This window comes from Cyprinodon variegatus, unplaced genomic scaffold (assembly GCF_000732505.1).
Source record: "Cyprinodon variegatus isolate N-32 unplaced genomic scaffold, C_variegatus-1.0 Scaffold390, whole genome shotgun sequence".
Lineage (NCBI taxonomy): Eukaryota > Metazoa > Chordata > Actinopteri > Cyprinodontiformes > Cyprinodontidae > Cyprinodon > Cyprinodon variegatus.
The window spans coordinates 525095-550317 of record NW_015150843.1 but is presented as its reverse complement, the minus strand read 5'-3'; the positions used below and the strand labels follow the sequence as shown (position 1 = coordinate 550317).

Here is a 25223-nt window from a genome sequence, read left to right as displayed (position 1 = left end):
CTGTTGAAAACAACATGTTAAAATCTGGAGAGAAAAAAAAAAAACATTTAAACAAAATACTAGAATATAGTCTGCTGACAGCAACTTAAGAAACTGTTAGAACACGCCATGTTTGGGAGTAAAATTTGCACACCACATCTCCACTAAAACACCGTACCATCAGTGAAGTCTGGAGGTGCTGGAAACATGATGGTGAAGGGCACTTATTGCTTCATATAAAACTGGCAGGATTCATATAATTGAACAAATGGAAAAATATACTGAGATTGTCTGGACGATAATCTGCTGCCATCTACCAGGATGATGAGGATGAAACAAGGATAGAGGACAGAACACAAGGAACGAAAGTCTCTTTTGGTTTTATAGAGAAAAAAATAAAGATGTAGGAATTGTCATCTGGCCTATCTATGGATAGAACTAAAGACCAGGGTTAATTGAAGGAACCCAAAGAATTATAGGATTAGCAGCCTGAAATAATACCTAAGACAAGCATGCAAGAAGTGCATTGAAGCTGTCATCACTAATAAAGGCTTTTATTCACAGTAATTATGATTATAAAACATCAGTAAACATCTTATCACACATAATTTATTACATCTATGGTTTGATTTCTTTGCATGACAGGCCATGGCGACAATGACAAGCCCAACAGTGTCTCCAATTTAACGATTCTCACCCTGAGGAGACATCTAGCTTTGTGTGGCAGATACAGAACGCTGAGATACAACAGTAGTGCCATAACTGATGTGAAATACTCCCAAATTAACATTTCTAATTCATGATCAAAACTGTGTATTTATTGTTTGCATAGTTTTTGTTGGAGTTTATGCACCTAATATGGGTCATTAGATTTATTTTATTGCACTGGTATATTGTAAGCTGGCACAGCACAATAGATATTTATTTTTGGGTGAAGTGAATGATACCAGCACTTGGTGGGAATTTAATTCCAGTTGCGTCTTTATAAAAAAATAAATTGGTTTTCTGTTCAGAACTTCACCCTCCTGTATGTGGAAATCAAATTCAATACAAAGTTTTACCATTTTTCTTGCATTTCAATGTAGTTGTAAATATCACACCCTGCAATTACGCCTCAAAAATATTGTGAAAAAAAGGGGGTATTAATAGTTTGTGGATTCTGAGGTTCTGTGGACTTAAGCGTTTAAAATACCAACCATTTCCATATGAATGATATGGAAAGGGTTCCAATGAAAACTTAAAAAAAGATCAACGATTAACTAATCATTAGGCTGTGATTACTGACAAGTTGTACGTTGATAATTCAGACCTTGCTAAAAGGGCTGTGCTCATACTGCTTGATACGTTCTCGCAGCATACCGACACCTGCTGGAACTTTAAAGACACTGCAGGCAGCTTATTAGACAGACTAAACTTAATTGATTTGATGACCTATTAGTACAATGATATAATTTAAGTTATTATAGGTTATATTGTATTATTTCATATTTATGTTTAAATGGAAAATATCTTTGATATTTTTAGATGCAGCCAATAAATAATGAAAACATAACATGAAGATTTAGGGGAAAATGTGAATGAGGAATTCTTGTGGACTAGGATTTTAAATCATATAAACAGCAAATACACTAAGAGTCAATTTGAAATTAACTTTAAATCAGATACGTTGAGTGATAACTGAGAAGAAAAGTAAAATTAAAACGGAACAGCTAATACGTTCCAAAATTATTCATAATTTTAATGATAAACCGCAAAGACTAGACATTTTTACCAGATGGATCATGTCGACAGATCAGAGGCGTAGCCAGAAAATCCTAATAGGGGTGGCCAATCAATAACTAATGTACATTGAAAGGTTGCTGAAAGGCACCAGAACCTCAGGGTCAATCTCCTCTATTTCAACAGCAACAAGCAAAACATCCATATTTTCTAGATAAAGACAAACTATACTTTCCTGCAGCCTTTGCTTACAAATAGATGCATATATTTAAACATCTATGCTGTGTAAATAAAAGGTATATTGGACACAATTCTTTCAGGTTTGAGTTCTGGGGCAAACATATTTTACATTGTCATTACCTACTTTTATCAATAATCATACTGCAAAAAAAATGATATTTAAATCTACTAATATCCACATTTAATGAATTTTTAAGTTATTATTAAAGTAGTTATTTATCTATGATTTCACTGAAGACTCCTAGATGACTTACAGAGACACATAATTTTATCTTTACCCCAAATAATTAAAAATTTTGTTTTGAAAAGAACAGGAATTCTAAATCATCTTTAATGTTTGTACATTGATATGCATAATTAACCAGTGTTTCTGTTATCATTATTTGTTAATATATGAAAAAATGTTTAATAAGCTTGAACATTCCCCTTCAGAGTATTGCTGCTGAGGGGAAAAAAATGGTAGGGGTGGCCATGGACACCTCTGGCCCCCCATCCAACTCCGCCCCTGCGACAGATAGGTTTTTAAACAGTTTAGGGTGTCAGTCGTTAAAAACAACTCCTGTATCGATCACATTACTTTCTTTAAACCACAGCGCACCAATACAGCAGTTTTTGCTCTATGGGCTCGACGCAAGCACGGACTCATCACTAGAATAAACTATTTAAAAAAGAAAAAAGACGTGGCATAGCCCTTTAAATAATAATGAAACACGCCTCCCACTCTACTGGTCGATAGCGCTTCGTTATTATGGCGATTTGAGGATGCTGAGGGAACCCTTGGAACAAGGTAGGAACACAGATCCCCTCATCCCGATTAAATACGTTGATGAAATACTTTAAAATCACGCGAGACCAGCGGGCGCTATTATCGCGAGAAGTAAAGCAGGAGAAACGGCCAATGTTTTGAAGCGAACAACCTGCCGTTAGCTAACATAGCAGTCGCAGGAAGGGTGCTAGCTAACATCAGCGCATTTATAGTTGTCAAGTTACAGCTGTGCAGAGATAGACAGCATAACTCGGTTACTTAGGCTGTCAGCAGTACTGTTTTATTTTTTGTGGCCAAGTAGCCACGTTTATTTCACTGAAACGGTTGGGAAAATCAGTCGCCGCATTGATGCGCAAATGAAACCAAAGCTTTAGCTGTATTGACAGCACTAAGAGAACTCACAGGATATCACCTTTCTAAGTGAAAGAGAAACTGTCAATAAGGTAAGCTGCTGTTTTGAATGAAATGCGAACTAACTCTTATTGTGTGTCAAATTCACGGTTACAAGGAAAATTGCTGCTATTAAAACAGCTCCGCCAAATGTGTCGTAATGTTTACAGCACTACTATTTATAGTGGATGCATCATACTCTGTGTGGTCCCTGTCGCTCCATAACTGCATGATGACAATAACCAATCCGTCAAGTCTCCCTCTTGGAGAAGAGGATGGTATGGCAGATTGTTATAAGATATAATCAAAGCGTTGCGTCAACGCGTAAACCTCTTTATTACTCATGTTTGAGATTAAAGATGGTTGAAAGAATACGGTACCAGTAAACCTACAATTTTTGATGCTTTAATTAAAACAGCATTGATGTGGTAGTTTTAGCTGAGATTTTATGAAATGGTATTATATTTCCTTTATTGGTAGTCATCAATTCAGAAGCAAGTTGAAATGCAGCTTTCTAACCATGGTATCCTACTTTAAAGGACATTTTTACCTCCACCATGGAGGTTATGTTTTTAGTTGAGTTTTTTTATGCTCAAAGTCTCGATCTGCTAATCAAACAAGAAAGTGGAGTGAATGAAGAAGGTGAGAGCAGGACAAACACCAGAGGCTGCAGAAACATGCTGCGTTAAAGGGGCACCTCATGTCAAGGAAAAATTCTATAAAATCTGCTAATGATCCAGATCGCGTACGAGTTTTATTTAAGTCACAATATGGGGCAAAATTTGCTGCTTGGTGGAGGTTAGCATTCTAAGAGTGATTTTCTAGTTAAATTGTGAATAGGTTGTAATCAAAGAGTGAATCCTAAACCTAAAGTAATAAATTTTCCCCTGTGGAATTAATGAATCTATTTAAGTGTAATCTGAAAATAATTTCTGTAGTTCCTCATGTACTGTAAATATACTTAAATAAAATCTCGCTCATTAAACAAACCAAAAACAAGTAATCTCATGCCCATGTATAAATATTGTATTCTCTGGGAAAAAGTGCTGATAATTCTTTACTAAGATTCTCATCTAACGGACATTCAGTGTTAGTTTTTAAAACCTAATGTGTCAAATGGAACTAGTGAATTATATATATATATATATATATATATATATATATATATATATATATATATTATGCACAAAACTATGACAAAAATCTGACAAAATCAGGAAATAAAACAACGTGATTGGTTGTAAGGAGAGCAGAGACAGAGGAAACTCCGAGTTTACTGAAGAAAACCTGCTACCGACCAGGTTAGCTCTGGAAAGAATGTTACCACGGTGACTAAATCAGAGGTTAAGGAAACTGTCTTTGTTAACATGTAAATTCAGAGTTTCCCTGTTTTCTGTCTTAGACATCTTAGAGTTTTTGGTAAACCTGCTTTGTGAAACGGACCCCTGCAGCTTCATGGTGTAGGCCCCCTGGTGGCTATAGAATACGCTGCACTGTCACCAACGTGAATAATATCCCTCTGTGTTTTGCAATCTGATACCAGAAAACTTGAATAGAAGTCATGAAGTCACTTTGAAAGACAAGGCCACATTCACACATCTACATTATATCCTACATTCTCAGTCATCCAGGTTAGATTCATTCCAAAAAAGTTAAAAAAAAACCAAAAAAAACCCACTGGACTTTGTTTTCCAACTTTGAAGACATTTCGCTTCCCATCCAGGAAGCTTTTTCAATTTATAATGTCTGGATTAGCGTTGAGTTCCAAGCTTCATAGAGTTGCCCAACAAAGCCTTGTTATGGCTTAGAAAACATGCTAATTGAACCAAAAGAACAGGTCCACCCCTTAGTAATGGGGAGTCATTGAGGCCGCTGGCTTGCAATAACAGTTACTAGCCTCTGAAAAGGGAGTCGTTAGGGTCATTGTTGGCCTGGTGGACCTGGCGAGATGCAGTATAGATAGCTTTTGTGTTTAAGGGAAGAAAAGCATCCTGTTTGTTCTATCAAAACAGCCTTTTGTCGTATGTTAAACTTATTTGAATGAACATTACCCTATTTTAGAGAAGAGTTTATTCACTTAACCACCTGAATTGGACCTCTACTCTCCCACAGAACAGTTCAGAATATGCCCTAACTGTTCTCCCCCAACACTTTTCAAAGGCCTGCACATTTTTTTCCAGGACTATAATGTGAGATGAGGATCCCCCTGTGTTGCTGCATTATTTTATTATATGAATTTGGTTATTTGAACGTGAAAACCTAGTCCAGATTTTAAGAGCCTGAATCTTTTTGTTGCCTCGTTAAAATAAAGAGTGTTATCAATATGAGCTACTTCTCTTTCATTAGGGTTATGTACTTAGTTTTCACTTGTTTCAAGATGCATATCTCACATTGTGTGCATTAATGTTTTGCCATGGTTTCACAGTTAACTCCTTGAATGAATGCACTGTCTGCTTATATGTGCAGCAACATTGAGTAATCTTCAAACCTGTCTTGTATTAAGCAAGCAAGATGTCCTTTTAATTAAACTCTATAATGGGGACTTTTATGGGGAGTTAAAAATATGCCTCTGATTAAAAAAAACTAATGCTAATGGTAATGTAAATTTTGTTCTGAACTCGTATTGGTTATCATAAAAGTCCATGATGTGGTATGACCTTGAGCAAGCCATTCACGTTTTAAAGTCTACCAGTGTGCCAAAATGAGAGCCACTCTGCAAATAAGAGAAGGTTTAAATTGTTCCACATGCTTAAGAGCAGCTGCCACTTACTCTTTTTAAATTTAAAGTCCAGTTATCTTTTCATTTTGTGAATTAAATCATTTTAGAGCTTTATGCAGTTTTTGTTCAGAGCATCTTGTTTTACTTTACTATCTACTAACTACTGAATCAACAGCAACTTGTTGTTTTGTTGCAGTTTGTGAAAGTGACAGATCATTATCAATCATTATCGATTATCAATCTAAAAACAAAACAAAAATGGATTCGGAAAAAAATCGTTTGTTTAAATTACTGTCTTGAATTAGAGGGGAATTATGTTGTTAAACTATGACTGGTTCACTCTTTATTTGGCAATATGACTTGCCGTAGATTTACTCTGTTTTTCCAGCCCTCCCCAAACAGTCCAGTCTCCTCCTCCTTCCCCTTCACTGTTTTCCAACTAAATCATATGTCATCCTACATACACAGGGTGAGTTACACAACCTGGCTGTCAAGCAAACTAAGGACACGTGTTCTTAGGGGATGCATGGAAACACATCTCTTACAGACAACAAAGACTAGTTAACCTCTTTGGGGAAAACAGCTGCGTCTTCTTTTTTTTTAAAAAGAATTTCCAGATTGAAAACTTCCTCTTTTTGGAGATGAGAAGAACCAGCTTAACATGTGCTTGCCTTACAGAGAGCACCATGCAACGAACATGATCAGCGCCGATGGCCTCACAAAATGCGAGGCGACCCTGCGAGACAGAAGCCGGAGGCGGCCCCCTGGAGAGATGCTCCATCTGCTCTCAGCCGTCATCGTTTGGCTGGTGACCGGCACCACCATCTCCAGCCTCAACAAATGGATTTTTGCAGTTTACAACTTCAGGTACCCTCTGCTGCTGTCAGCGCTGCACATGCTGACAGCCATAGTGGTGGACTACGGGCTGATCAAACTACGGTTGATCCGACATAGAGGGACAGCAGAGCAGGAGCTAACCCCAAGCGCGAAGTGTAAAGTGTTTCTGTTGAGTCTGACTTTCTGTGCCAGTATCGCCTTTGGAAACATTGGACTAAACTATGTACAGCTCTCATTTGCACAAATGATCTACACCACCACCCCACTCTTTACTCTGGCCATCTCTTCTCTGATCCTGGGTAAGCAGCATCACATGATCAAATACACGGCAATGATGCCCATCTGCCTGGGAGCGTCCTTCAGCATTATGGGAGAGGTCCAGTTCGATCAGACCGGCTGCTTCTTTGTGTTTGCAGCAACCATGTTGAGGGGCGTCAAGTCCATTCAGCAGAGTGAGTACCATGTTTAAAGTTTAACATTTTCACCCCATCAAAGTTGAATGGCATTTAGATGTAATTAAGTGATTCCACTAAGTCAGAGTCCTTTTTTTATGTATTTGACCGGCTAGCAACTTCAGGGAGCTTTTTTAGAGTTTCCTTCCAGACGCCAGATCACTCTGTGGTTGTGGGACGTTTTACAAGTTGATGATTCACTGCTCATTCCAGACGCACCCTCACATTAAGGTGGAATGGTACAGCAGCGTGCTTCCTGGTTTCTCAGGGAACATAATAAAAAACATTGCTGCATGTCTGCGAGTCAGCAGAGTCTGCTTACAGCCTGATCTCATGTTTCCAGCAGTTCATAATTATTCTTGATCCAGAAACAGTCAACATCTTGTATAATTTGACCTTTTAGGATCTGAGTCACCAGATGAATTCTTTGGTTTTTTTGTGTTTTCTGGTTGAGTTTAATGAAATTCTCGGAAAACTGAGGAAACTCTTGAGGCACCTATTGAGCAGTCATTATTTAAACAGAAATTATGTTTTTCTAGAGAAGATTTAAGATTTTATCAAGTGGTTAGGGGAAAAAAAACGGAACATTTTATTTGAAAATGTACTGATTACATGTAGAACAACTTGTTTAGTTATCTCATGTTCAGAGCGCTTACTGAATCATTTGTTGCATCAGCTAAGTTGAAGCTGCTGGCTTCTGGGCCCTCATTGCATCACAGCTGAGTTCTTCTTGTCCTTTAGTTCTGACATGAGTTTAATTAATAAATGAAGGCAAAACAAAAACAGATCTTGAAGTTTTGATCTTTTATAATATTTTGTTTTGTGTTTTTTTATGATTTATTATATGCAATGTGTCTTAATTCACATGTGCATATTTTGAGGAAACCAGAAGCAGGAAAGGGCAGGAACTAATCTCCCACTTCCTTCCTGCTTTCCTCAAACCAGTAGAAGGATCCTTTTCCAGAAGCTCTTGTATATTTAATGTTTGAATATTTTAAATTGATTTTACACGTTCTGATGAAAACCAGTTTTTAGTTGGTAAACTGAAATAAAATAAGTTCCTTAAACCTGTGCAACCCTCCCTTATTCTAATCCTAAGGGTCAACATACCTCTACTTGTTCTTCGGTGAAACACGGCACATGATGTACCCTTCCTCTTAAGTAAGGGTTCTGGAGGGAACATTAAGTACGGCTGTTTCATTTGGACCAGAATATATAAACAAGCAAATCATACATGATGTAGCCTCAGGTTTCAAGTGACTATTTTGGTCCTCCCCCTGGCAGAAATTCATTCCCCCCTGTGTTTTCTATTTCCGTTTCCATCTCAGGTCAAGTACAGCTTTTTATTAAACCCTCAAATGAATGTTTGATGACATGTGAGCAGCTTGTGAGCTATAGGTAGGCTTCCAGTAAAGTCACTCCAGCAAAGTCAGCAACACACCTGCAAAAATTGAAATAATTTTGTTGAAAAAAGAACCTTTCTAGAAACATAAATGGAAAACAAACCCTCAATATTGCAGAAGCACATTTGTCTATGTTGGCACTAAAGAGGTATGAAGCATGCCTTCTAAAGATGAGCTTTGCATTCTGTCTTGCAATATTCCCATAATCAACTGCCTGTACGTATGTTTGAAGATCACTTATCCGTCTGATTTGACTATAAAAACAGGAACAGGACATGATGCTGCTGGATAGGGTTTACTTTTCTGTTCAGAGAAGAGATAAAACCAGGAAGTCACGGTTTTTAGTTGTGGATCCTAAAAACAAATTGTCTTAGACACATAATTCATTAGATCAACACATTCATAGGTCTGTTTAGGGTTAGCTTACATCCTGTATGATCATGATAGTAGAGATGATGCAAGAACTGTCTCCTTTCATGGACTAATGTGTTTTCCTTAAGAATATGCTGGTTTTGAAAATGCGAAGACGGCTGCTGTGTGGAAAACTGTGAGAAACATCCTGAAATAAGAACAGTTTGACCCATAAAGTGCTATTATTTTGCAGGACTTTAACGCTGCAGGCTGTTTGGTTACATGACTTTAAAGTGTACAGACAAGTTTGAGGCCTTGCTGTCATTGCAGGCCTGGTTTCTGTTTCTTCCTTGATAGTTGTTTTCTGCTCAGCTTCTTTAATCATCACATCATAACACGCTTGCAGATGAGGAGACATTTCTTCAGTTGTCACTGCCTTTATACTTAAATTCAACTGTCAGTCAATGAAAACCAGAGTTTCTGGTCTAAGAAAAGATAAAGCTAAACACGCAGCTTCCTGATAACAAAAGCAGAAAAAGTTTTTTGTCTGACTGGTCAGATCCAACGGTTCTAATTCAAAAATAAAATAGACTACCGGTAGTAGATATTGTCAACAACTGCCTTCAGCATCTCAATAGTGGTTGTTCTATTGAAGTTAAAGGCTTATAATTTCCTGGAGAATCTAAATCTTTCTCTAAACTCTTAAGATTCTGAAAAGGTATTAACATTTAAATGTTACTTCCATCATGTTATTGGACAGGATGAGGTTGGAAACTGAAAAGCATAAACCATACCTTTGCTGTACTCTGTTAAACCTTACTTCAGTCAGCTGAAAGTCTTCTTCTCTCTGACTGACTGAATGGGGCGCAGATTTGTCTCGACATGCAGAAGAAAATAGATTAATAGCGTTTTTTACATCTTACAGCTTCCTTTGACTGGATTTTTCAAACACTTTCCTGACACTTAAAATAGAATCCTAAGTCTCTTTTTTCCCCCACTACTCCAAACAGCATTGTCATTCCTAATCTGGAAAGTCTGGAAATATGAACAAAATAATCTGCTTTTACTGATCAACCAGTTTTCTGCTTCATCTGTATTAGCCAGACATTAGCAAGCCTTATACAGCAGAGCCCATTATCTACTGACAGTGAAGGCATCAGACTCTTCTCTTTGATAGTACTCTGTCAGTCTGGTGTAATGTAATGTAATATGTAACATAAACATCTAATTTTATCTGTGAGATGTCAGGAGGGTGTACTTCAAGGAGTAGGCTCGTAAAATAGCACAGATTTAAAAACATTTATTCTTGCTTTGCCAACAGTGCACAAAGAATTTGCAATTCTAACTAAAATGATAGAAATAGGTGGGTGGATTCTGAGGCTGTTATTGCTCCGAAATTAACAGCTTTCTGCAGAGTCAGTAGCTGCAGACCTACACATTTTATTTGACAGAAGGTTTTCACTGCAGAGCAGCTTGAAAAAAAATGTCTGTTGCTGTGTTGCTTTTTTTCCCCTCTCTAGTGAGAAAATAGACCAGTGTGGTACTCAGTGTGTTGAGTACGACATTTGGAGTAGAGGGGATTTTGATGTAGAGCTGTCTCCGTTAGAGTTTGGAAATTGACTTTTTCTTTTACAATAAGACTCCAAAAAATGCACACAAAAAAACGTATGTTAAGACGTTAATGATTGGTTTGGTGGAGGCGCCTGACCTTATCTTGATTAAATAAAGAAGACACTGTTAGCTGGGTCTTCTCATCAAACATTGGTGTCTGACCTTCTAGATACACTTTTGGAGTAATGATCTGAAAATATAAAAAACTCTCACATGTAGAACCTTTCAATAATAAGAGCTCAAGCTGTTATAGCTGTAAAGCATGGGTCAATGTTATATGAAACTCTTTTGGAGGGAGAAGGGGATGTCTGTGTGAAGTTGAAAAGCAATATAGTGCATATCTGGCCTTTAAATACGATGTGTTTTATTTCTTCTTTTTTTTTTTTCTCAGGTATTTTGCTCCAGGAGGAGAAGATCAACTCTGTGTTCCTGCTCTACTTGATGTCCATTCCAAGCTTCTGCATCCTGGCCGTTGCCGCTCTGGCCTTAGAAAACTGGGCCATGCTGGAGTCGCCGCTGCACTACGACCGTCACCTGTGGGTCTTCATCCTGCTCAGCTGTCTGGGATCGGTCATGTACAACCTGTCCAGCTGCTGCGTCATCACGCTCACCTCGGCAGTCACCCTGCACATCCTGGGTAACCTGAACATCGTGGGCAACCTCCTCCTGTCTCAGCTGCTGTTTGGCAGCGAGCTATCCGCGCTCAGCTGCGCCGGAGCGGTGCTGACGCTGTCCGGCATGCTCATTTATCAGAACTCTGAGTTCATCGTCAGCTACATGGATGCTCGCAGCGCTAAGCCCGCAGAGGCAGACGATGGAGTTGAGAAAACAAACCATACACAGAGAGTGGACGGAAAAGAAGAAGACAAAACAGACTGAACTGAAAGCATAAAGAGTATAAAGTTAAAAAAAGTACAGGATCTGCTGTATTTTGTTCTATTTTAGTGGTTCCAGTCTCAGATGGAGTAGCAGCTCATTTTCACCCCCTTGTGCCAACGCCTGCGTATTTTGTGGCAAAATCTGAGTGTGCACAGAAAAACAAATATTATCATTCTTCATGGAAAAGGTTCAAATGTATTCCCTATCTGTAAAAAGCACTCCTAACTTGCCTGTTACACTAAATGCATGCATGAGCACACTGAACTGTTTGATACCTCTGAAGTTACTGACTGTCCCTCGCACTACTCCACTGTGAAAAAGAAACAAAAAACGTTCCAGCTCCAGAAGGCTGTAATCAGCGTCTCTCGGTGGCGGTTGTCCTTCTGCAGTGATGTTCAGGTTACCAGGGACTTTTAAAAAAATGCTCTGAACCTGATTAAGCTCAGCTTGTATTAGGAAGCTATATTTATGGTACTGTTACCCGACTCCTACCTTGTTGCACTGTGGACAGGGACTGAGATTTTAATGGCAGCTTTTTTTTTCTTATGTGAAACAAGAAACGGATGTTGTTGAGCTTAAAAATGTCTCTTCTCTACTGAAGCACATATTTAATAAGAGGCCTGATCTGTGTTTTTGTTCTCCAATATGAACCTTTCTGTGACTCCCCAATTGAAAGGCCTACTTTCTGTTCTGAAGTAATCTCTGTAGAGTTAATTCAATTACTTCTATCTTTTCCAGGAGCACGTTGTCTTCCTCGCAGCATACTTTGATAATTAGTGTCACAGGTTCTCTAAGGAGGGATGCTCATCTTTAGCTCTCTTTTCCCCCTGTGGAAAAGATAGAGGAAAAAAAGTTTACCATTTCTTTTGAACCCTTTTCTTTTTATTTTTAGAGTTTTAAATAATTTTGGTATCTATACCCAAAAAAATATGGATTTCTTTATTTTGAGAATGTTGGCAAAAATTGTCTGTAAATGCTCTAGGCGTTGTTCAAGTCAAGACATTTCTCTTTCAGCTTTCCTTTTGGAACAAAACCTTCAGACTGCATGAAGCTGTTCCTATTACTATCCCAAATAACCCACCCTCAATTCAGCATGTTTTTTTATGACAAATATTTACTTTTTGTAGTTTGCACCTCATGTTTGTTGCACAGAGTTTGAGATCTTACAGATAATTCCTGTATGAAAATTTTCCATTATAGTTTTTTTCATGTTTTGCCTGAAAAAAAAAAAAGTTAGCATATTGCCAGGGTGCCATTTACAGACAAAATATTTAACACAGCAGGTTAACCTTATGCGGTTTTAAATGTTAAAAGAAATCCAACAGTTTGCTTGCTTTTCTGTGGTTTTCTGTATTTATCGGAGATAAACAGAACAAGTAACACACATTTCAACTGGTCTCACATGAAATACCTCACCTGTTTAACTCGATGTTCATTCAGTAATATCCAAAACTTAATAATGTTGCATATCACTGCTATTGATTTTTATAATTTCTCCGTTATAATCTATTCTGTTTACATAAGTAAAAAAAAATGTCTGTTCTCATTAATATTACATGGGAAACAATGCTTCTGCTGCACAGAGGGCTATAGAGTTGCTGCCTTCAAAGTGGTTCATTTGTAAATTTTTGTTTCTGAATAGAAAGCTCGATGGATGTAAATAATTATTTTTATTTATGTATTTTTTAGTCCCTTTCGGCTGGTTTAAACTCAGATGCTCCAATAATGACTCATTTGCCTTATGCCTTATTTGGACATCCTGCTAAAGAGAAGAAGGAGTTAAATTATCTGGACTGGAACAACAAATAAAGAAACTCAAGCCCCTCATCAATAATTTGGTGGTTTTCTTTGCAAAGCTGACTGACATAAATAAATTCTTACGTTTGTGGCCAAGGTTTTGTTTTTAGACTATGATGCTAATCTTTTTAGCAGCAGTAGGGGGAAAATAATAACAAATTCACTGTTATGTTAAGCCTAACATAAGAACCTTTCAGGCTATAGACCCCTAATATAAGGCCTGTTAGTGTTAAGAATTATGTCACCCAACAGACTCCAAGGCTTAATGCCTAAATCTGATCAACACCTGAAAAGGAAAGTGTGCTTCAGCTACAAACGTATTAAGACGAATCTATCTAGCTCAAATAATGGAGTAGAAAGCAGAACCAGACAAGTAGCCAAGCTATGCATGGTTAGACATTCATAGCCCAGGTTGGAGAATCTGTGGAGGTAGAAGAAGATTCTTATGCTCCAAAGATTTAACCTTTATGGAACGGTGGCAGGAAGAAAACCGCTGTTGAAAAAAGGCTTTAAGGAGAAGTCCTTTTGCAGTTTGTCACTGAAGGCCCAGTCAAGCTGAAGCAGGAGGTTCTCCAGTCAAAATGCTATGTTAAAAATAAGGTGAAGCTAGACAAACACCCTAATACAATGGATGGGTTTATGGAACAAATATTTAGGAGTGATGATAAAACAGGTAAGTTAAGTGAAGCTAGAAAAGGTAACCCTAAAAGAAAACCTGTTAAGTGAGGCAAACATTTTTAAACTAGAGAAAAACTTACCTTATTGAGCAAGAGAGTGTCTAAACATAGAAATAGGTAGGATCATAATATATTCATGCTTAACAATAATCCTTAAAATTCCACACCTGAATATAGAGTAAAGAATCTCTAAAAACTACTGTTGAAGAGGAAACAGAAGCAGAAGGTTGAATCTTCAAACACCGACTACAGTCATAAGAGCTGAATTTACAGATTACTTTCTTAGAGTTGTTTTTTCTTTCTTTAGATGAGCAAACTTCTGATGTGTCTTGAAAAATTCCAATAAAAAACATTTAGATTTAGTGGCTTTAACATGAAAAAATGGGGAGAATGTTTTCAAAACATCAGTAATGAAATGTATAGAGATGCATACATCAAATGAGTTTGCCTTTAACTGCTTTAACACATCACCTTATGGTTTCAGTATATATTTTTTAATACGACACTGAAATTAAGGAATGCGACTGTTTCATTATTAGGATGTGATGTTAAGTTTAGGAGAAACATTGTCTCCGATCCCAGTGCTTTAGAGGAAAGCTAGATGAGGTTCTCTGAACTCACCCATGCTTTGCTTTACTGATCTTTGCAGTTCTGGGAGTTGAACACTAGATGGAGCAGTTTATCTTTTGTCATATTCATTATCCTGATTTTTCAACTTTTAAAACTTAATGATCCCTAATGATGTTTGATATTTTACTCATGTTTTTCCTGCAGATGCCAGTGTCTGAATTCATTTCCAAATATGTGCTCTCTCTGTCCTTTAAAAGATTTCTCCACTTCTGTAAACAGTTGGTGTTCAGCCTTTTGCCTGAATAAGGCAGTACTCCTCACTGATTGCCCTTTTAACCCCTTGTTTCCCTTTTGGCAGCTGTACCCTGAAGGTAAATTATATAGATTTTCTTTTAATAGTCTTTCTGCTCAGAAAATAAAACAATAATCCGAAGAGATTCCTGATGCCTTTGGAATCACATCATCCTTGATCCTGTGACAAGAGGAGCAGAGACTCTGAGGTGGAGGTGACAAAGATGGATGGATTCAGTGTGTTTCCTCCTCCTACTCCTTCATCCTATTATGGGAGGTTCGTATAAGCAATCCAAACTCTCTGCCTGAACAAGCATCCTTATGAAGCACTGAGATCTAAGCTGCGATCTCCTAGACTTCTCCTCATAGAGTCGTTTAGCAAAGAAAGATAACGGGACGGGAGTGTTTGCTCTAGAACTCTGGGCTGGCTTTCATCCTGATAACAGGTGAGCTGGACCAGACATCTACCCACTGAATTGAACATTTTTAATGTTATTCTTCTTGTTTTGTGACATCAGGAGTAAGATATTTTCCCCGTGTCTCAGCAGATTGTTTAGTTCTGCCATCAGATTGTTTTAGAAACCAGCTTCATGACATTACTATATTTGTACATGTTTAGGACTCTTCTTTAGTCCAGTTGCTCTGATGCAATACGAGGCCCTTTAGTTGGGCTAATAATTTGTCACACAGCTGCTCAGTTTTGAAGCAGCTGTATATGTTTGAGTAAGAAATATCTGTGCCTCGTTGTTCCGTTGTATTTCTTACAAAAAAAAAATGATTTGTGGGAATTTTTGTTCTGCTTTTACATGTCGGGAAGACTAATTTAGCTTTGCTTCATTCAATCTCATCTCTCAAATATTCTTTAAAATTAGATCGTCTTGGATTCTGGTTATTTCAGTCAGCCAGGTTTTGCTGTGAGACATGGAGTCAAAAAGTGAAGGCTCAACATCACTTAGTGAAAAACTGGCTTCTATTGAGGATGAAGAAGTTCTCAACAAAATGGTAAGTGATGCTACAATCCTGTAAATAGCTTCTGGCATCAGAGGAAGACTATTCCCACATTTCTTCTCCTTACCTTACGACTAACAACGTAATTTATTTGTTTTCGTTTTAATAAATTACGCTTAAATCTCTCCTCAGCTGGACAATGCAGCTGATTTTGAAGAGAGGAGGATGATCCGTGCTGCTTTGAGGGATCTGCTCAAGAAAAAGAGAGGTAAAATTCTTTCAACCATCCATATAAAACTGAAAGGTGTGGTGCTTTGCACTTAACAGCTGCAGTTGTTTTCTGGAGTCTCTCTCTTCAAGCTTTGCAAACCTAGATAATGGGTCTTATTCTTATTTATAGCTTAGATATGATGGAGAGCGGCTGTGAACAGGTATCCAAAAAGGTTCTGGCCCTGGTGTATAAAGAGATTAATATAGAGTGAGACTATATCAACACTCAAATTGCCGGGAAACCACCTGTATTTACAGATTCAGCGAACAGTGGAGGTTAGAAGCCAAAATGTATTGTTTCCTCGAGCTTGGTGAATGTGTGTGAATGGCACTTTTAAAATCTTGCCACTGACTTTAAACTAAATCTAGCTGTGGACTTTAAACGGATCGTTCTAATACCCCACTAGGGAGTGGCGGCCTAGTGGTTAGGGCATAGGGCTTTGAATCCTGAGATTGTGAGTTTAATCTTCCCAGTCCCCTTAACCTCACAATGCTCCCCAGGCGCCTCACAATGGCAGCCCACTGCTCCCCAAGGGGATGGGTTAAATGCAGAGAAGAAATTTCCCTCTGGGATTATTAGAGTATATTAAAAAATAAAAGAAATAAAAAAAATCACACTGGCTGAAAAACCAATTTAAACACAGGAAAAATTGGCCTTTAGTGGGAGTGGGGACAGCTCCATGACCCCCGTCTAACCTGGTCAAACGACTCAGCAAGCGACGCATGTTAAAATCACCTCGGCACTGATCGGCACACAGTGGGAGCACCAGGCAGGGGTCGACCCACTAATCCATGTGATGTCATTGAGCCCAATGTACAGACATCCTGCTGACAGTTGCGTCTGATCTAACAAGCTGAAATAATTCTGTTTACATTCAATAAAAAGGATCCAGTATTGGTGACAGGGGTTTGGAGGGACAAAGGAGAGAAACAAAAAAGCACACTTACTACACGCTGGCTCCCTTCCATATTGCTCTATATTGTTTACTTTCCAAATTTCTGGTGACATCATCAAAGCTAACCCAACGTTATGGCGTCACCAGAGACAGTGAGCAGCAGTGAGGGTCGAGAGGCCACGCAGCTTACCATCGGCCGAAAGGTCAGACCCGTTTTATTTTTTTTTTCTTTTAGCCAATGGAAAGGGACTCAAATGCAGATTGTTAGCAGGTTGACCCATGTTTAAAAACCTGTGTTAACCCGCTAATTTCAGTGAGAATGAGGCTTAAGAATAATATATATGCTAAGATCCAACCTATTATATCGTTGCTCTAACTGTATGTTGAGAGCCATTAGCAACCACCATCAGGTTTTCTTCCAGGATTGTCCTTTATTGGGTCTCAATCATCTCATCTTCCATTAGCTCAAGCCCACAGCATGATGCCGCCACCAAAATAGCTTGTAGCAAACTGTGAAGGGGATTTCTTGTGCGGGATTTCCCAACTTTACACTTCTTTTTGCCACTCATCCAGTACACAGGTTTATTAAGAGAAAAAAAACATTTGGTTATCCTCTTTGTAGAATTTTTCTTCTGAATCTGAAGGTTACTGATGTTTCCTGAGGTTTACCAAGGGCTGTATGTCTATCTTCCCTTCCTGTTCATTTGCTTAATAAGTCATGTTTTGTTAGGTGTGTAGTTGTCCCAAACTCTTCACGCTGAACAGTAATCTGTGAGATGTTCATCTTGGAAAAGTGTTTTAAAAATATATCCCTGCTTTAAACTTCTCATTAACTTTTTTTTCCTTTCCTATCTGCTGGGCTCCTTGGTCTTCATGGTGCTGTTCGTTCTCGAATGTTCTTTGACAAACCTCCTTCAAAGGAAATATGGAGTGATATTGAGATTAGATAAACACAGTAGGAATATATATACTGTTAAAGTCACTTCTGAAGGTAGTTGGTTAGACAGAATTTTATTTAGGGGTAGCATATTTAAGGCAGCTGAACACAAATGCACTCCCACACTTTTCTGAGTTTAACTTCTCTGATCAGAAAAGAGGCAGCAGGAACGTGGGGTGAGGCAGCAGGACCTGAGGCAGCAGGTCTTGAATAAAGAAGGAACAACCGGTGGAGCTGGAAGCATCGGAAAACCATCCATAAACCAGCAGGCGGCCACTAACAGTAGGTCTGCCTCTCTGATGTCCCGCTTGTCTGCTTCATATCACTACTGATGATTCATGTGTTGCGTTTTAAGAGTCAGCAGGTCAGCCATCATCCTCCACTCCAATCAGCAGAACAGCAGGCAAGTAAGTGATATTTTTGGATTTTATATTTCCGGAACAAGGTTGGGAAAAAAACAATAACCAAAAAATAAACTTAACCTGTTTGAATAAACTAGGAGAACTAAGCTTACTTTTGCAACTTAACAGCAGAAATACAGCATTTCTTCAACAACGCTTTTTTGACTGTGAGGTCATCTCTGAGTGTTTTTGTCTCCTATGCAGGGCCGCTCCTGCTGGTGTCTCACTCAAGAAATGTTCCTCTGCTGAACCACCCAACGCTAAAAATGTCAAACAAATGCTTCTGGACTGGTGTAGAGCCAAAACAGAGCCATATGAGGTAAATATTCATCCCGCTGGCTTTTTGCTGTGATTTACTGCCCATCTTAACTGTGTGCAGCTCTGTCCCTAAAGCTCATTTGGCCTTAGCTCTTGGAATTCTTCTCTCCTGTGACTAAAACAGGGGGTAGACATCCAGAACTTTTCATCTAGTTGGAAAGATGGCATAGCCTTCTGCGCCTTGGTTCACCGATTTTTCCCAGATGCATTTGAATACTCCACCCTGAACCCCTACAAGCCGATGGACAACTTTCAGCTGGCTTTCAGCACTGCAGAGTGAGATCTCGTTTCTTCAGTAAAGCATGAATAAATGTAGTCTTCTGAGAGCATAATGTCTGAGTTATCTGTGCTGACATCCTGTCCCCAGGAGGCTGGCAGGATGCCCACCTCTGCTGGATGCTGAAGACTTGGTCCGCATGAAGGAGCCGGACTGGAAATGTGTGTACACATACATCCAGGAATTTTACCGCTGTCTGGTGGAGAAGGGCCTGGTCAAAACCAAGAAACGCCCACAAGTCTGAGAGTCTGAGAATCACTGCCATTTATACAGATAAACACTCTCCCAGGACAGGGCTTTGTGATTGTTTGCAGATAAATATTTAAAATTCATTCACAATTATTCTACTATGAATGCACAGCGACTAACGGCCAGTGTTGGGTTATAGAGAGCTGACGCTGTCTGTGATTTAGGAGAACAGCTGGTGTTGAGGATTAGTTCATTCCTATGAGATTACACATCTGCATTAATCCCACTGTGAGTCTGAGCATAATCTTGTGATGATGATGATGCTCCTCGGGACCCCAAACAGTCTGAGAATGAGGTAAATACATACCAATTTCTTTATACAACTTATATAAACAGCAAATGTATTTAATGTATTATTTAGCCTAAATGTTAGAGAGTAAAACAGTCTTCTTTTAATTCAAACACCATGTTATATTCTTGATGTAAAGATAGCGGGTCCCTATACATATTGGGCTTTCTGTATAGAACTGCCTCTGATTTCCAGATTTTCTAACTGCTCTAACACAAAAATTTCTTAAAGTTTTTAAATAAAACATGGTGCTTATTATCCCACCAACTGTCCCCAATTTTGAGTCTTCAGCATGCAGCATTATAAAAAGCATTGTCTGATTGGGGTCACAAGTTGAAATGCGTCATAGATGCTGACATCTCTAACAAATAGAACGTTTCCTCTGATTTGTTTCACAGTGAAAACCAAATATTTACCTAAACCATTTGAGTTATGGAAATTTGTATTTATTTTTATTTATTTTTTTGCTGAATGTTAGAATATTCTTCAAAGAAATCAGCCAAGATATCAGGAAGAGAATTATATAACAGTTTTCAGATGCTTAAGGTGACATGATTCTGTTGGAATTATAAACATAGGAAATAGACTATAATCTGATTTAACTGACGGTTGGCCAAAATTACTAACTGAGAAGTATGGAGGTGGAAACTATAAGTTGTGGCATGTTTAGCATGATGGAATGGTGCACTTTAATAACCTAATTTGTGAGCATATGTGGGTCTTCAATGACCGTCATAGACAGGTTTATTACAAATAGGGCTATTTCATTCCCTTGTTTCTGATTTTAAAAAGTATATGCTTTTGTGTGTGTGTGTGTGTGCAAGGGAGCCTTAAAGAAAACACTTATGCATTTGCAGATGTTCTGTCATGAGCAATGACCCATGATCCCAATAAAGTATTGAGACAAGCTTGTTGAAGCTAAATGTTTACCAAAAAATAAGTCTACCAAACCCAAAGGAAATGTGTGTAAACATCTTAAATGTGAGGAAACTCACGGAATGATCTGTCTCACTTTAATCCGGCGTAAACAAGAACGTTTAATCTATCCAGACATGTGTTTGATAATACATTTTTTATTAGATGTGTACTTGTTTGATCATTTATAATCTATAGAACATGTCTAAAACTTGTAGTACTACATTTACTATAAATTAATCCTGCCATTGGTTCTGAAAACGGTTCAATTTACCTGTTTTCTAAGCCAAAACAAGCCTTTGTTTGGACTACTCTATAAAGCTTGGAATCCAACTCTAATTCTGACATTTTGAATTGAAAAAGCTTCCTGGATTGGAAGCAAAAGGTCTTCGATTGATTATGAAAGCATTGTCTATACTCTTTGTTTTTCATTAATTGGAAAAGAGTAGATTTAAGTAGAGATTTAACAGTGAAATGTTGATAAAATACATTACTGGGCTCATTTGATAACTAATATGAAATCAAGCTTTAGCACTTTAGTCAAAACACAATGCCAGGACTCCCATAATATTTCAGAGCCAGTTTGGAGGTTACCGTTTCCCAATTAAAAATGAATAATAAGATGAGATAATACGTGAACAGTTTTCTCAGCAGAGGGACATCTGAGCCTAACATAATAGCAAGGGTAGGTTTCATTTCAACTTTGGTAGGGACACTATTGGTCTGATGTCATTGGTCCTATGCAAAAATATGCATGCGTGGAAATCAGGGTGTATTGCATTTAAAGAGAAAAGCAGCATTTCTTGCTACATTTATACAAATTTTATAAGCACTACACACACTAGATGCTGTTTATCAACGACTGAAGCTTAACTGGCTCTGATGAATGAGGAATTAGGTATTTTTTCCCACTTTGAAAAGGTTTGCATTTGAAATTACCAGCGACTATACAGTAGGTAAATCTGTGCCTATTTAACAGATTATAGTCTAAATATAGCTGTTATATGTGGATTTATACTTTTTTTTTTATTTTGAAGATATAGAATTGTGCAGAGGTAAAAAGAGGTAAAAAAACCCCACTCTTTTAAATGTTCTCTTTGTATCATGAAACAAAGCGAAATAATAGATTCAAGGGGCGCCAAATAAATGCATTGTATTTACATGTGCCCTGGAACTAGAAGAGGAACTGACACTGAGCATTTAATATATTAACCTCACTCTACAAGTTGTACATCTAGGATGTAGTTACTCTGTTTAACCCATTTCATGTATTTTATTTAGGGCTGAAACAATTAATCGGATTAATCAATTATTGAAATAATGTCAACAAATTTAGTATTAAATTAATCATTAACTGGAGTATAGAGACTCTAAAACATGTCTTTAGCTGACAGAGCGACCCATTTAGAGCAGGAATTATACCAAAATTGTAAAAAAAAAAAAAAAAAAATAGATAAAAATGTTGCATTTTAGATAAAACATGTTTTTGCCTGTCAATATTCTCCATCCTGAACTCCTCTACTGCTGCAACAATGCTGTATTGTAAATGATAAACATGCTATTCACATGTTATTGTTGGTAGGGACAAGTAGGTCGGTCCAAAATGTTGGTAGGGACATGTCCCTATGGTCCCTATGCAAACCTACGCCCATGCATAATAGGTTTAAAAAAATACTTTAATTTGGGATGATTAATGTGTTGCTACTATATAGAATTGAATATAGAGGAATAAAAAAATGTTTAATGCTGCAGATTTTGGTATTAAATGTTGTCATTTAGATGCATGAACTTCCCTGGTGCATAAAGTTTATAACACTGTTATAGCCGAAGAAACTAATCATAGTTTATTGATATGTTGATCAATGCAACCAATCAGTGACGCACAGTTATCGGATTAAAGCGTCCCCCGCAGGACAGATGCGCTGTTGTTTCTGTACTTTGGCAGCTTTAAATTTCTCTGCCCGCCCCCAGCATCCGTGGATGAGGGAGGGATGGAGGGAGGGATGGAGAGGTGCAGCCCGGTAGGTGAGGTACAGCAGCCGGGATGCCGCTGTTCGCGCATCTGCTCCGACTCCAGCAACTCCGCTGCACTCAGCCAGCAGGAAGGATCAGGACGCTGCAGTCTGTACTCACTGGTTTCCATTTTAGCTCCAAGAATCAACATGCACAGGTCCGGGCGCACGACGCGTGACGGCTCCCCGTCCTGACTGCAACGTGACGAGACATCCAGAACCGACGGGTCCGACCTGCTGCGGGCTGCCTGCGCTCCATTAATCGATCCTGGCTTCTGGTGACAGTCTGGTGGCTTTAATCTGTCACTGTGTTATGGGAGAAAAGGGAGACCAATGTTATTCTGTTTAGTTTATTTATGATATCACCCTTGCGGTTCACCTTGGACTTAGAAAAAACGCATAAGAGGTAAGACTTGATTTTTCTCCTTGTAAACTGTTCCAGCTTATCTTTTCTGAGTCCAGGCTTTTATCTTTTTTTCTTTTTTTTTTTTCTTTTTTTTACATAAATCTGTTCCTCAGACTTGCAGACTCATGGGTTGGAATATTAAATAAGGCCCATTTATTTCTTGTAGCATTTGAAAGTTTCCACTCTGAAAGTGGATGTCATAGACAAGTTTCTCTGTCAGACAGAGAGATATTTGCATGTGTTGAATAATTAAAGGAGAGGTGTATGGTTTCTGTGTTAGGCACACAGACAGTAAAATGGAGGTGGGTCTGTTGCCCTCCTTTAATGTAATCCATCCTCCTTGTGACCTGCGCCAGTCTGTCTGACATCCTTTGATGTGCACTCTTATCAGCAGCACAGCTGTGCATCCCATCTCATGCATCCTTGATTTTTTTTTACTAATGCACCTTTCACTTATGCAGTGGAGAATATAATGCATTCCATAGAGGGGTCAGGGGTTGACGAGGCACCATTTCATTTGAACCATAATCTAAAAGCATTAAGTTAGTTTTCCAGCCCAGTTATTTACCAATATGACCAGTAATCTTCTGTGAGGCTGATATGCAAATACAATTCAGACAAGTGGCCTTAAAAACAGGGAGACAGCAACGCTTGCCCTGCTGTTAAAACACTCTCCAAGTTCTCTTAAGCCTTTGGACATTATAGATATCACCATCCATCTATTTTCTCCCACTTAGTCTTTGTTGAGGTCGCGGTGGGGCCAGTGCCTATCTCCGGCAGTCTATGGGCGAGAGACGGGGTACACCCTGAACAGGTCACAAGTCTGTTGCAGGGGTAGGATTAGGGCAACACAGAGACACACAACCACGCACGCACACACTCACACCTAAGGACAATTTTAGAGAAGCCAATTAACCTTACAGTCATCCTTGTTGGACTGTGGGAGGAAGGCAGAGTACCTGGAGAGAATCCATACAGAAAGACCCCGGGCTGGGAATTGCACCCAGTATCTTATTGCTGCAAAGCAACAGTGTTACCCACTTTAATCATTTGATCTAGGAAAATTAAATGTTATTCCTATACATTCTTGTTAAACTGCCTTTATCCTGACACCCTTAAATAATGTCACCCAGAATGGTTAAATGGTGTTCACTTGGTAAACGGAGTCCACCTGTGTGATTTCATGTCAGTATAAAACCAGCTGCTCAGAGAAAGCCTTAGAGCTTTTTAGGGAATGATGCATCCTAAAGGAGTAAAGTTAAAGTCATAGAACAATATCCCAGGCCTTAAACATATGAGTCTTCTTTAATCAGGCTATCACCTCAAAATTAAAAATGAATATCACAACTGTAAAGCTGGCACAGCTTGTAAGAGACCACTGGTGGCCGAAGCAACCAACAGGCCAGTGGTAATGCACCTGAGGTTTGCCATATGTAGGGGCAGATTCTAAAAGTGCTTGGTCTTATATAAAATACTATACACCACAGAGAAAGCATACCATTGATGAAGTAAGGTGGTGGAAATATCATTGTTGGGATTGCTTATGATCAGAATATATGGGAAGATGGGTGGAGCTAAATATAGAGAAATGGTGTAAGAAAACCAGTTAGAGGCAGTAAAGGACTTCAGATAGAGGTGGAGCTTTTTCATCTAGACTCAAATCATACAGCTTAAAGCAACAATACGGGTCATGTATGGTAATGCCTTAGCACGAGTTAAAGTACATAAAACCAACTGTGAACCCTGCTGGAAAGCTGGAAATGTGTTCAGAGTTGCTCTCCATCCCGTCTGACTTAGGTCGAGCTATATAAGAAAGAAGAAATCATTAAGTCTCTTGATGGATATAGTCGGAAGAAGAGGTGTATCCCAAAAGTCTTGCAGCTTTAATTTGAGCAAATTCTGGTCCTATAAAGTAGTGACATCTGTAGAGTTGATGATGCCATCATAAACCTGTTTCAGCAAACCCTCTGTCATTTAGAAAAGGCAGACAGCTCTGTGAGGATCATGTTCTTTGATTTCTGCAGAATATTTAACATGATTCAGCCTGACTGACTTTGTGAGAAACCTCAGAAGATTCAGGTGGAGGCAGCAACAATTGCCTGAATCAAAGACTACCCGACAAAAAGACCACAGTTTATTAGACTGAAGGGTCAGCTGTCTAATTAAGTTGTCAGCAGCACAGGAGCGCCACAGGGGACGGTACTCTCTCCATTCCTTTTCACTCCGTGCACGTCAGATTTTCAGTACCGGACAGAAATACTGGATGACTCTGCAGTCATTTGGTGGATCAAGGATGAACAAGAAGCTGAGAACAGAGAGCTAATGAACCTCTTAATGGCATGGTGTCTGAATGTCAACAAAAAAAGGGAGATGATTTTGAAATTTCAGAACAGAATCAAGTTGAAACCAGTTAAAATCAAATGAGAAAATGGAGGTAGTTGAGGAGTATAAATACCTTGGGGTTCACTTGGACAAACTAGACTGAGGACTTAACTGTAAAGCCATCTACAAAGGACAGAGCAGACTGTACTTCCTAGGGAAGTTTAGGCCCTTTTTCATTTGCAGGTAGATGGTACATGTCTTGAATAAATCTGTTATAAATCAGTGCGATCTCTTCTGCCATC

General features: G+C 38.6%; 3 protein-coding genes across 6 annotated transcripts in view; all 3 read left to right on the top strand.

Annotated features, from left to right (window-relative positions):
* Positions 1-2579: 2579 nt before the first annotated feature.
* Positions 2580-13165, top strand: slc35e4 (solute carrier family 35 member E4). 3 transcript variants are annotated; one of them, XM_015387318.1, is made up of 3 exons: positions 2580-2725; positions 6492-7102; positions 10859-13165. In XM_015387318.1, the coding sequence occupies exons 2-3, from the start codon at positions 6511-6513 to the stop codon at positions 11344-11346; spliced, it is 1080 nt and encodes a 359-aa protein (XP_015242804.1). In that variant the 5' UTR covers positions 2580-2725; positions 6492-6510; the 3' UTR covers positions 11347-13165. The 3 variants fall into 3 exon arrangements, with proteins under 3 accessions (XP_015242804.1, XP_015242803.1, XP_015242802.1); XM_015387317.1 differs by lacking the exon at positions 2580-2725 and adding an exon at positions 2800-3147; XM_015387316.1 differs by lacking the exon at positions 2580-2725 and having other exon boundaries at positions 6150-7102.
* Positions 13166-14997: 1832 nt separating this feature from the next.
* LOC107092690 (smoothelin-like) lies at positions 14998-19535 on the top strand. Of its 2 annotated transcripts, none has more exons than XM_015387295.1 (8): positions 14998-15127; positions 15580-15683; positions 15822-15897; positions 17886-18014; positions 18088-18139; positions 18338-18452; positions 18576-18727; positions 18819-19535. In XM_015387295.1, the coding sequence occupies exons 2-8, from the start codon at positions 15603-15605 to the stop codon at positions 18970-18972; spliced, it is 759 nt and encodes a 252-aa protein (XP_015242781.1). In that variant the 5' UTR covers positions 14998-15127; positions 15580-15602; the 3' UTR covers positions 18973-19535. The 2 variants fall into 2 exon arrangements, with proteins under 2 accessions (XP_015242781.1, XP_015242780.1); XM_015387294.1 differs by having other exon boundaries at positions 15003-15127; positions 15554-15683.
* A 2667-nt stretch (positions 19536-22202) lies between these two features.
* Positions 22203-25223, top strand: part of LOC107092680 (inositol polyphosphate 5-phosphatase K-like) — a 14687-nt gene continuing 11666 nt past the window's right edge. The window contains exon 1 of the mRNA XM_015387283.1: positions 22203-22599. The gene's annotated coding sequence lies outside the window, so the exon portion shown is untranslated. The remainder of the gene's footprint in view (positions 22600-25223) is intronic.

Bases quoted from the DNA above. Each gene is read 5' to 3' on its own strand.
- slc35e4 (XM_015387316.1), top strand. From the start codon at position 6,475: ATGTGCTTGCCTTACAGAGAGCACCATGCAACGAACATGATCAGCGCC. The intron at 7,103-10,858 runs GTGAGTACCATG...TTTTTTTCTCAG, and splicing joins CGTCAAGTCCATTCAGCAGA to GTATTTTGCTCCAGGAGGAG.
- LOC107092690 (XM_015387295.1), top strand. From the start codon at position 15,603: ATGGAGTCAAAAAGTGAAGGCTCAACATCACTTAGTGAAAAACTGGCT. The intron at 15,898-17,885 runs GTAAAATTCTTT...TTCTCTGATCAG, and splicing joins TCTGCTCAAGAAAAAGAGAG to AAAAGAGGCAGCAGGAACGT. The intron at 18,728-18,818 runs GTGAGATCTCGT...TCCTGTCCCCAG, and splicing joins CTGGCTTTCAGCACTGCAGA to GAGGCTGGCAGGATGCCCAC.